Source organism: Poecile atricapillus, chromosome 26 (genome assembly GCF_030490865.1).
Source record: "Poecile atricapillus isolate bPoeAtr1 chromosome 26, bPoeAtr1.hap1, whole genome shotgun sequence".
NCBI lineage: Eukaryota > Metazoa > Chordata > Aves > Passeriformes > Paridae > Poecile > Poecile atricapillus.
Window position 1 is genome coordinate 318610 of NC_081274.1, and position 11841 is coordinate 330450.

At 57.7% G+C, this 11841-nt stretch overlaps 1 protein-coding gene and 1 long non-coding RNA gene across 2 annotated transcripts; both read right to left on the reverse strand.

The window, feature by feature from the left end:
• Positions 1-94: 94 nt before the first annotated feature.
• On the reverse strand, positions 95-4535 carry RPP21 (ribonuclease P/MRP subunit p21). Its single transcript, XM_058857379.1, has 5 exons — positions 4372-4535; positions 2507-2598; positions 1398-1480; positions 646-852; positions 95-111 (listed from the first exon to the last, which is right to left on the reverse strand). Coding segments are annotated over exons 1-5 (441 nt in total). The 5' UTR covers positions 4429-4535; the 3' UTR covers positions 95-109.
• A 2398-nt stretch (positions 4536-6933) lies between these two features.
• Positions 6934-7384, reverse strand: LOC131588489 (uncharacterized). The gene is made up of 3 exons (XR_009279583.1): positions 7272-7384; positions 7186-7204; positions 6934-6973 (listed from the first exon to the last, which is right to left on the reverse strand). It is a non-coding gene; the product is annotated as an uncharacterized LOC131588489 (long non-coding RNA).
• Positions 7385-11841: the final 4457 nt, after the last annotated feature.

Here is an 11841-nt window from a genome sequence, read left to right on the forward strand (position 1 = left end):
CACATTCCCTTATTTGGGTTTGGCTCCTCCCACATTCCCTTATTTGGGTTTGACTCCTCCCACATTTCCTTATTTGGGTTTAGCCCCTCCCACATTCCCTTATTTGGGTTTAGCCCCTCCCACATTCCCTTATTTGGGTTTAGCCACACCCACATTCCCATATTTGGCTTGGCCCCTCCCACATTCCCATATTTGGTTTGGCCCCTCCCACATTCCCTTATTTGGGTTTGACTCCTCCCATATTTCCTTATTTGGCTTTAGCCCCTCCCACATTCCCTTATTTGGGTTTAGCCACACCCACATTCCCATATTTGGCTTGGCCCCTCCCACATTCCCTTATTTGGGTTTGGCCCCTCCCACATCCCCTTATTTGGGTTTAGCCCCTCCCACATCGCCTTATTTGGGTTTGACTCCTCCCACATTCCTTTATTTGGGTTTAGCCCCTCCCACATTTCCTTATTTGGGTTTGACTCCTCCCACATTGCCTTATTTGGCTTTAGCCCCTCCCACATTCCCTTATTTGGCCTTGTCCCCTCCCCTTTCTTGGCCCCACCCACATTTCCTTATATGGCAATAACCACACCCACAACTCCACCATGTTTATCCCAGCCCCGCCCCATTTTCCCTTAGCCCCGCCCCTTCTGAAGCCCCTCCCACATTCCCATATTTGGATTTCCGTGTCCTGACCCGTGGGTGTGTCCTGGGTGTGTGGGCGTGGCTCGGGTGGGCGTGGCTCGGGTGGGCGTGGCTCGGGTGGGCGTGGCTCAGGTGGGCGTGGCTCAGGTGTGCACAGGTAACGCCGGCAGCGGCCGCAGCAGAGGCAGCGCAGGACGAGGCGGGGCTGGCCACGCCCTGGGGCGGGGAAAGGGGGCGGAGTCAGGGCTGGCCACGCCCACAAAGCCCCTCCTAAAATCCCTTCAAATCCCCCAAAAATCCCAAAAAATTCCTTCAAAAACCTCCCCAAACCCCCCCAAAAATCAACTTCAAATTTTCCCTAAATCCACCCAAAATCTGTCCCGAAAAACGCCCCAAAATCCCTCCCAAAATCACCCCCAAAATCCCCTCCCAAAACCCCCCAGAGCCCCCAAATCCCTCTAAAACACCCCCAAAAGTTTCCCCAATTCCCAAAATCATCCCAAAATCCCCATTCCCCATTTCCCACCTCCCAAAATCCCCAAATTCCCCCTGAATTCCCGAATTTCCCCAATTCCCACCTCCCAAAATCCCAAATTTCCCCCAAATTTCCCCCAAATTCCCGAATTTCCCCCAGTTCCATCCCCCAAACTCCCGAATTCCCCCAAATTCCCGAATTCTCCTAAATTCCACCTCCCAAATTCTTGAATTTTCTCCCAAGTTCCCGCATTTCTCCCAAATTCCCGAATTTTCCCCAATTCCACCTCGCAGCCTCAGCCCGGCCCCGGCTCCGGGCACCAGGAGGGAGCAGCAGCGGCGACAGAGACGGCGTTTGATGGACGGGGCCCTGGGGGGCAAAATCACCCAAAATCACCCCAAAATCACCCCAAAATCACCCAAAATCACCCAAAATCACCCAAAATCACCCCAAAATCACCCAAAATCACCCCAAAATCACCCCAAAATCACCCAAAATCATCCAAAATACCCCAAAATCACCCCAAATCACCCCAAGATCACCCACAATCACCTGAAATTACCCCTAAATCTCCCCAAATCACCTGAAATCACCTGAAGTCACCCCAAAATCACCCAAAGTCACCCCAAAATACCCTGAAATAACCCAAAACATCCCAAAATCACCCTGAAATCACCCAAATCAACCCAAAACACCCCAAAATACCCCAAAATCACCCTAAAATCACCCCAAAATCACCCAAAATTTCCCTGAAATAACCCAAAATCATCCAAATCACCCTGAAATCCCCAAAATCACCCCAAAAACCCCAAACTCCCCCCCAAAATCACCCCAAAAATCTCCAAACACCCCCAATTTTCTCCCAGACCCTCCCAAACCCCCAAATTTCCCCAAAATTCCTCCCAAAATCCCCCCGAAATTCCCAAAATTCCCCCAAAATTCACCAAAAAAAAACCCAAAATCCCCCCAAAATACCCCAGAAAATCCCTGAACCCCCCCAAATTTTTCCCCAGACCCCCCCAAAATTCCCAGGAATTCCCAAAATTCCCAGATTTCCCCCAAAATTCCCAAAATTTCCCTAAATCCCCCCAAAATTCCCCCCAAAAAACCCCCAAAATCCCCAAAACCCCCCAAAAATCCTCGAACCCCCCCCAAATTTTTTTTTCCAGACCCTCCCAAACCCCCCAAAAATTCCCAAAAATTCCCAAAATTCCCCCAAAATTCCCCCAAAATTCCCCAAAATTCACCCAAAATCCTCCCAAAACCCCAAAAATCCCCTGAAAAATCCTCGAAACCCCCCCCAAATTTTTTCCCCAGAGCCCCCCAGACCCCCCAAAATCCCCCAAAATTCCCAGGAATTCCCCAAATTCCCAGATTTCCCCCGGAATTCCGCACATTCTCAGGACGAGTCTCCGCGCCGCCGCCCTTTGGCTGCTGCACAGGAACCGCGCCAGGCCCCGGCTCCGCGGCAGCGCCCAGTGAGCGGCCTGGGGGGGTTGGGGATGATTTGGGGGGGTCCCGGGGGGTCCCGGGGGGTCCTGAGGGGTTTGGGGGATTTGGGGGATTTTTGGGGAATTTTTGGGATTTTTTTGGGATTTTTTGGGGGATTTTTGGGGAATTTTTGGGGAATTTTTGGATTTTTTGGGAATTTTTGGGATTTTTTGGGGATTTTTTGGGGATTTTTTGGGATTTTTTGGGGAATTTTTGGGGAATTTTTGGGATTTTTTGTGGAATTTTTTGGGGGATTTTTTGGGGGACTTTTGGGATTTTTTGGGGAATTTTTGGGATTTTTGGGGGATTTTGGGATTTTTTTGGGAATTTTTGGGATTTTTTTGGGGATTTTTGGGGGATTTTTTGTGGAATTTTTGGGGAATTTTTGGGATTTTTTTTGGTATTTTTTGGGATTTTTTGGGGGATTTTTTGGGGAATTTTTGGGATTTTTTGTGGAATTTTTTGGGGGATTTTTGGTATTTTTGGGGGAATTTTTGGGGAATTTTCTGGGGGACTTTTGGGATTTTTTGGGGAATTTTTGGGATTTTTGGGGATTTTTTGTGGATTTTTGGGGGGATTTTTGGGATTTTTTTTGTGGATTTTTTGGGGGGGATTATTTTTGGTTTTTTAAAATTTTTTCGTCGATTTTTTGGGATTTTTTTGTGGATTTTTGGGGGGTCTTTTGGGATTTTTGGGGGATTTTTTGGGATTTTTTTGACGATTTTTTTGGGTTTTTAAAAATTTTTTGTCGATTTTTTGGAATCTTTTTGTGGATTTTGGGGGGTTTTTTTTTTATTTTTTTTAGGATTTTTTGAGATTTTTTGGGGGATTTTTTTGACGATTTTTTTAGGTTTTTTAGAATTTTTTTGTCGATTTTTTGGGGATCTTTTGTGGACATTTTTGGGGATATTTGGGGGATTTTCTGGGATTTTTTGTGAATTTTTTTGTGAATTTTTGGGGGATTTTTTGGGAATTTTGGGGGGATTTTTTTGGGTTTCTTAAAATTTTTTTTGTCGATTTTTTGGGGATTTTTGGGGGATTTTCTGGGATTTTTTGTGAATTTCTTGCAGATATTGCAGATTTTTTGGGGGATTTTTTGGGAATTTTTGGGGGTTTTTTGGGATTTTTGGGGGGATTTTTGTGTGTGGTGGACTTGCTTTGGGGATTTGGGGGGGATTTTCTGGGATTTTTTGTGAATTTTTTTGTGAATTTTTGGGGGGATTTTTTGGGAATTTTTCAGGGTTTTTTGGGATTTTTTGGGGGATTTTTTTGGAAATCCTCTCCAGGACCCTTCAGGATCCCCCAAAATTCCTCCACGACTCCCCAAAATCCCCTCAGGACCCCCCAAAATCCCCCCCAGCACCCTCAGGACCCCCAAAAATCCCCCCAAAACTCTCCGGGACCCCCAAAAATCCCTCAGGGCCTCCCAAAATCCCCCCGAAATCCCCCTAAAACCTTCCAGGACCCCCCCAAAATCTCCTCAGGATCCCCCAAAATCCCTCCGGGCTTCCCAAAATCCCCCCAGGACCCCCCAAAATCCCCCAGGGCCTCACAAAACCCCTCAGGACCCCCCAAAATCCCCTCAGGACCTTCCAGGACCCCCCCAAAATCCCCTCAGGACCTTCCAGGACCCTCCAAAATCCCTCAGGACCCCCTCAAAATTCCTCCAGGATCCCCAAAATCCCCTCAGAACCTCCCAAAATTCCCCCCAAATTCCCCTCAGGACCCCCCAAAATCCCCCCGAGCCCCCCCCGGGCCCCTCCCCTCACCTGGAAGAGGAAGTTCAGCCTCTGCAGCGCCTCCCGGTCCCTCACGGGCGCCGCCATCTTCTCCCGCCTGGCCCCGCCCCTCGTGGGCGTGGCCGAGGCGCCTCATTGGTCAGCGCATCATGGCGGGCTGACGTCACTTCCGGTGGGGAGAGGAGGGGCGGTGCCTCCCCGGGGACCCCAAAATCCACCCGGGGACCCCAAAAATTCTCTCAAGAAACCCCAAAATCCACTCGGGAACCCCAAAATCCACTCGGGAACCCCAAAAAATCCACTCGGGGACCCCAAAAATTCACTCGGGGATCCCAAAATCCACTCGGGGACCCCAAAATCCACTCGGGAACCCCAAAATCCACCCGGGAACCCCAAAATCCACTCGGGAACCCCAAAAATTCTCTCAAGAAACCCCAAAATCCACTCGGGAACCCCAAAATCCACTCGGGAACCCCAAAAAATCCACTCGGGGACCCCAAAAATTCACTCGGGGATCCCAAAATCCACTCGGGGACCCCAAAATCCACTCGGGAACCCCAAAATCCACCCGGGAACCCCAAAAATCCACTCGGGGATCCCAAAAATTCACTCGGGGACCCCAAAATCCACTCGGGGACCCCAAAAATCCACCCGGGAACCCCCAAAATCCACTCGGGGATCCCCAAAGTCCATTCGGGAACTCCAAAATCCATTCGGGAACCCCAAAAATCCACTTGGGAACCCCAAAATCCACCCGGGAACCACAAAAATTCTCTCAAGAAACCCCAAAATCCACTCGGGAACCCCAAAATCCACTCAGGAACCCAAAAATCCACTCGGGGACCCCAAAAATCCACTCGGGGACCTCAAAATCACACTCGGGAACCCAAAAAATCCACTCGGGGACCCCAAAAATCCACTCGGGAACCCCAAACAATCCCACTCGGGGATCCCAAAATCCACTCGGGGATCCCAAAATCCACTCAGGGGATCCCAAAAATCCACTCAGGGATCCAAAAATCCACTCGGGGAATCCCCTAGGGACAAGTCCACTCGGGAACCCCAAAAATCCACTCGGGAACCCCAAAAATTCCTCTCAAAGAAACCCCAAAATCCACTCGGGAACCCCAAATCCACTCGGGAACCCCAAAAAATCCACTCGGGGACCCCAAAAATTCACTCGGGGATCCCAAAATCCACTCGAGGATCCCAAAATCCACTCGGGGACCCCAAAAATTCACTCGGGGATCCCAAAATCCCTCGCGGATCCGCCAAAATCCACTCGGGAACCCCAAAAATTCTCTCAAGAAACCCCAAAATCCACCCGGGAACCCAAATCCACTCGGGGATCCCCAAAGTCCCTTCGGGAACCCCAAAAATCCACTCAGGGACCCCAAAAATCCACTCGGGAACCCCAAAAATCCACTCGGGAACCCCAAAATCCACTCGGGAACCCCAAAAATCCACTCGAGGATCCCCAAAATCCACTCGAGGATCCCAAAATCCACTCGGGACCCAAAAAATCCTGGGGACCCCTCCTGGTCCCCCTGTCCGTGCCCCAAATTCCCGAATTCCGATTCCCCAAATTCCCGAATAATTCCCGAATCAATTCCCGAATTCCCGAATTCCCGGCCTCCCGGCCCCGCCCTTTGTGTTGTTCCCGTTCCCAAGAATCCCCAATCAAAATTCCCAAACAATTCCCAAATTTCCCGAGTAATTCCCGAATAATTCCCGAGTAATTCCCCCCAAAAAAAACAGGAATAAATTCCCCGACAATTCCCGATTTCCCAAACAATTCCCGAATAATTCCCGGATAAATCCTCTGACACTTCCCGATTTCCCGATTAATTCCCGATTAATTCCCGAGTAATTCCCAAAGAATTCCCGAATAAATTCCCGAATAAATTCCCGAGTAATTCCGAAAAAATCACGAATAATCCCCGACAATTCCCCGATTCCAATTCCCGAACAATTCCTCGAGTAATTCCCGAAGAATTCCCGAATAAATTCCCGAATAAAGTCCCGAGTAACTCCCGGAAAACATCAGGAATAAATCCCCCGACAATTCCCGATTTTCCCAAACAATTCCCGAATAATTCCCGGATAATCGATTCCCGGAATCCGAAAAAATCACGAATAAATCCCCGACAATTCCCGAATCAATTCCCGAATAATTCCCGGATTAATCCCGATTAATCCCGAAGAGATAAATTCCCCGACAATTCCCGGAATTCCTGAATAATTCCCGGGTAAATTCCCCGAACAATTCCCGACAATTCCCCGACAATTCCCGAACAATTCCCCGACAATTCCCGACAATTCCCCGACAATTCCCGGAATTCCCGAAATTCCCGGTCGAATTCCCGGGTAAATTCCCCGACAATTCCCCGGGTAAATTCCCCGACAATTCCCGAACAATTTCCCGAACACATTTCCCGGTTCCCGAGGCTCTCCCGTGTCCCGCCAGCGGTGCCACCTCCCTGTCCCCTCCGTGTCCACCAAGGTCCCTCCCCCTGTCCCCAAGGTCCTCCCCCTGTCCCAGCGGTGTCACCTCTCTCCCTCCTGTCCCCAGCGGTGCCACCTCTGTCCCCTCCTGTCCCCAAAGGTCCCTCCCCGTCCCCACCGGTGTCACCTCCTGTCCCCAAAGGTCCCCTCCTGTCCCCTGTCCCCTCCCGCCCCCCCTGTCCCAGTTCCGTCCCCTCCTGTCCCCAGCGTCCCTCCTGTCCCCACTGGTCGTCACCTCCTGTCCCCAAAGGTCCCCTCCTGTCCCCAGCGGTGTCACCTCTGTCCCTTCCCCTCCTGTCCCGGCTCCGTCCCCATCGGTCCCAGCGGTGCCACCCCCACCTGTCCCCAGCGGTGCCACCTCCTGTCCCGGCTTCATCCCTGTCCCCTCCTGTCCCCAAAGGTCCCTCCCGGTCCCGAGCCGCCACCTCCTGTCCCCAAAGGTCCCCTCCTGTCCCCAGCTGTGCCACCTCTGTCCCCACCTGTCCCCAAAGGTCCCTCCCGGTCCCCTCCTGTCCCCACCGGTGCCACCTCCTGTCCCCTCCTGTCCCTCTGTCCCCACCTGTCGCTGCTGTCCCCTCCTGTCCCCTCGTCACGGCCGCCCTTGACCCCTCCCCTCCCCCTCCCCCCCCCGTCATTTCCCGGACACGGCGGGGGGGGGAGGGGAGGTTTTGTAACCCCCCCGGCACGGACAGAGGGACAGAGGGACAGAGGGACAGAGGGACAGGAGGGGACAGGAGGGGACAGAGGCGACAGACAGAGGGACAGCCGGACAGAGGGGACAGGAGGGGACAGGAGGGGACAGAGGCGACAGACAGAGGGACAGACGGACAGAGGAACAGGAGGGGACAGACAGACGGACAGAGGGACAGAGGTACAGGAGGGGACAGAGGGGACAGAGGGACAGCCGGACATTCGGACACTCGGACAGAGGGACAGACGGACAGACACCGGGACAGACAGACGGACACAGGGACGGACAGACGGACGGACAGACGGACGGACAGACAGACGGACATTCGGACAGACAGACAGACGGACACTCGGACCCTCGGCCATGGCCGGAGCTCTCCTGGCGCTGCTGCTGCTGCTGCCCCCGAGCCTCGGTCAGTGCGGGGACCCCCGAGAGACCCCAGAGACCCCCAGAGAGACCCCGAGAGACCCCAGAGACCCCCAGAGAAACCCCAAAGAGACCCCAGAGACCCCCGGAGACCCCAAAGAGACCCCAGAGACCCCGGAGAGACCCCAGAGACCCCAAAGAGACGCCAGAGACCCCCAGAGACCCCAAAGAGACCCCAGAGACCCCCGGAGACCCCAAAGAGACCCCAAAGAGACCCCAAAGAGACCCCAGAGACCCCAAAGAGACCCCAAAGAGAGCCCTGAGACCCCCAGAGACCCCCCAGAGACCCCAGAGAGACCCCCGGGACCCCCAGAGACCCCCAGAGACCCCCGGAGAGACCCCAAAGAGACCCCAGAGACCCCCGGGACCCCCCAGAGACCCCCGGGACCCCCGGAGAGACCCCAAAGAGACCCCAAAGAGACCCCGGAGAGACCAGAGAGACCCCAAAGAGACCCCAGAGACCCCCGGGACCCCCATAGGGACCTCCAGAGACCCCCGGAGACCCCCGGGACACCCAAATAGAGCCCCAGAACCCCATAGGGACCCATGGGACCCCCCCAGAGACCCCCGGGACCCCCCCAGAGACCCCCCAGAACCCCATAGAGACCCCCAGAGCCCCTCCAGAGACCCCCGGGACCCCCCAGAGACCCCCGGGACCCCCACAGGGACCCCCAGAACCCCACAGGGACCCTCAGACACCCAGAGAGACCCCCGGGACCCCCCAGAGGACCCCCCAGAACCCCATAGAGACCCCCGGGACCCCCAGAGACCCCAAAGAGACCCCAAAGAGAGCCCAAAGAGACCCCAGAGACCCCCAGAGACCCCAAAGAGACCCCAGAGACCCCCGGAGAGACCCCAGAGACCCCCGAGACCCCCAGAGACCCCCGGAGAGACCCCCAAAGAGACCCCAAAGAGACCCCAAAGAGACCCCAGAGACCCCCAGAGAGACCCCAGAGACCCCCAGAGACCACAAAGAGACCCCCGGGACCCCCGGAGAGACCCCCAGAGACCCCAAAGAGATCCCCAGAGAGACCCCAAAGAGACCCCAGAGACCCCCAGAGACCCCCGGACCCCCAGAGACCCCAAAGAGACCCCCAGAACCCCAAAGAGACCCCAAAGAGACCCCAAAGAGACCCCCGGGACCCCCCAGAGACCCCAAAGAGACCCCCAGAGACCCCCAGAACCCCATAGAGACCCCAGAGACCCCCGGAGACCCCCAGAGAGACCCCAGAGACCCCCGGAGAGACCCCAAAGAGACCCCAAAGAGACCCCCAGAGACCCCAGAGACCCCCGGGACCCCCCCGAGACCCCCGGGACCCCCATAGGGACCCTCCAGAGACCCCCGGAGACCCCCGAGACCCCCAAATAGAGCCCCAGAACCCCATAGGGACCCATGGGACCCCCCCAGAGACCCCCGGGACCCCCCCAGAGACCCCCCAGAACCCCATAGAGACCCCCAGAGCCCCTCCAGAGACCCCCGGGACCCCCAGAGACCCCCATAGGGATCCCCAGAACCCCACAGGGACCCTCAGACACCCAGAGAGACCCCCGGGACCCCCCAGAGACCCCCCAGACCCCCATAGAGACCCCCGGGACCCCCAGAGACCCCAAAGAGACCCCAAAGAGAGCCCAAAGAGACCCCAGAGACCCCCAGAGAGACCCCAGAGACCCCCAGAGACCACAAAGAGACCCCCGGGACCCCCGGAGAGACCCCCAGAGACCCCAAAGAGATCCCCAGAGAGACCCCAAAGAGACCCCAGAGACCCCAGAGACCCCCGGGACCCCCAGAGACCCCAAAGAGACCCCCAGAACCCCATAGGGACCCCCAGAGACCCCCAGAGAGACCCCAGGGACCCCCGGGACCCCCCAGAGACCCCCAGAGACCCCAAAGAGACCCCAAAGAGACCCCAAAGAGAGCCCCAGAGAGACCCCAGAGACCCCCAGAGACCCCAAAGAGACCCCCGGAGAGACCCCAGAGAGACCCCAGAGAGACCCCAGAGACCCCCGGAGAGACCCCAGAGACCCCAAAGAGAGCCCAGAGACCCCAGAGACCCCCCGGGACCCCCAGAGACCCCAAAGAGACCCCAAAGAGACCCCCGGAGAGACCCCAGAGACCCCCAGAGACCCCCGGAGAGACCCCAGAGACCCCAAAGAGACCCCCCAGAGACCCCAAAGAGACCCCAGAGACCCCAGAGACCCCCCGAGAGACCCCAAAGAGACCCCAGAGACCCCAAAGAGACCCCCAGAGACCCCAGAGACCCCCCCAGGGAACCCCAGAGACTCCCCCAGGGACCCCCAGAGACCCCCAGAGACCCCAGAGACCCCAAAGAGACCCCCAGAGACCCCCACAGACCCCCGGAGAGACCCCAGAGACCCCCGGAGACCCCCAGAGACCCCAAAGAGACCCCAGAGATCCCCGGAGAGACCCCAGAGACCCCAAAGAGACCCCAGAGAGACCCCAGAGACCCCCAGAGACCCCAAAGAGACCCCCAGAGACCCCCAGAGACCCCCAGAGACCCCCGGAGAGACCCCAGAGACCCCAAAGAGACCCCCGGGACCCCCAGAGACCCCCGGGACCCCCAGAGACCCCCATAGGGATCCCCAGAACCCCACAGGGACCCCCAGACACCCAGAGAGACCCCAGAGACCCCCAGAGACCCCAAAGAGACCCCAAAGAGACCCCCAGAGACCCCCAAAGAGACCCCCGGGACCCCCCAGAGACCCCCGAGACCCCCAAATAGAGCCCCAGAACCCCCATAGGGACCCCAAAGAGACCCCCAGAGACCCCAAAGAGACCCCCGGAGACCCCAAAGAGACCCCATAGGGACCCCAAAGAGAGCCCAGAGACCCCCAGAGACCCCCGGGACCCCCCCCCCAGAGACCCCCAAAGACCCCCAGAGACCCCAAAGAGACCCCAGAGACCCCCGGGACCCCCCAGAGACCCCCGAGACCCCCAAATAGAGCCCCAGAACCCCATAGAGACCCCCAGAGCCCCTCCAGAGACCCCCCGGGACCCCCAGAGACCCCCGGGACCCCCCAGAGCCCCCCCAGAACCCCATAGAGACCCCCAGAGCCCCCCCCAGAGCCCCCCACCTGCCCCATAGCCCCTCCCCCTGCCCCTCCTCCCCCTCTCCAGGTGTCCCCCCGCCCCCACAGAGACCCCCGGGACCCCCCCAGAGACCCCCGGGACCCCCATAGAGCCCCCCCCAGAGCCCCCCACCTGCCCCATAGCCCCTCCCCCCACTGACCCCTCCCCTCCCCCCCCTCTCCAGGTGTCCCCACGCCCCCCCCGCCCCCCCCCCCCGCTGTGACCCCGCCCTGGTCCCGATCGAGGGGGGCTGGGGGGAGCTGGTGGGGGGAGGGGCGGTGCTGCTCTACCGCTGCCCCCCCCGGCAGCGCCCCCTCCCCCACCGCCCTGCGCCGCTGCGACCCCCGCGGGAGCTGGGACCCCCTGCCCGGGGGGGCGGCGGGACCCCCCCGATGCCAAGGTGGGGTTTGGGGAGGGGTCCTGGGGGAGTTTTGGGGGGGCTTGGGGGGTCCTGGGGGGGTTTGGGGGGTCCTGAGGGGTCCTGGGGGGAGCTTGGGGGGGTTTTGGGGGTCCTGGGGGGGTTTTGGGGGTTCTGGGGGGGTTTGGGGGGTCCTGGAGGGGTTTGGGGGGATTTGGGGGGGTTTGGGGGGTCCTGGGGGAGCTGGGACCCCCTGCCCGGGGGGGCGGCGGGACCCCCCCGATGCCAAGGTGGGGTTTGGGGAGGGGTCCTGGGGGGTCCTGGGGGGGTTTGGGGGGCTTTGGGGGTCCTGGGGGGGTCTTGGGGGAGTCCTGGGGGGTTTGGGGGGATTTGGGGGGGTCCTGGCGGGAGCTTGGGGGGGTTTTGGGGGTA

Bases quoted from the DNA above. Each gene is read 5' to 3' on its own strand.
- RPP21 (XM_058857379.1), bottom strand. From the start codon at position 4,428: ATGGCGGCGCCCGTGAGGGACCGGGAGGCGCTGCAGAGGCTGAACTTC. The intron at 2,599-4,371 runs GTGAGGGGAGGG...CAACCCCCCCAG, and splicing joins GGCTGAACTTCCTCTTCCAG to GCCGCTCACTGGGCGCTGCC. The intron at 1,481-2,506 runs GTGCGGAATTCC...TTTGCCCCCCAG, and splicing joins CGGAGACTCGTCCTGAGAAT to GGCCCCGTCCATCAAACGCC.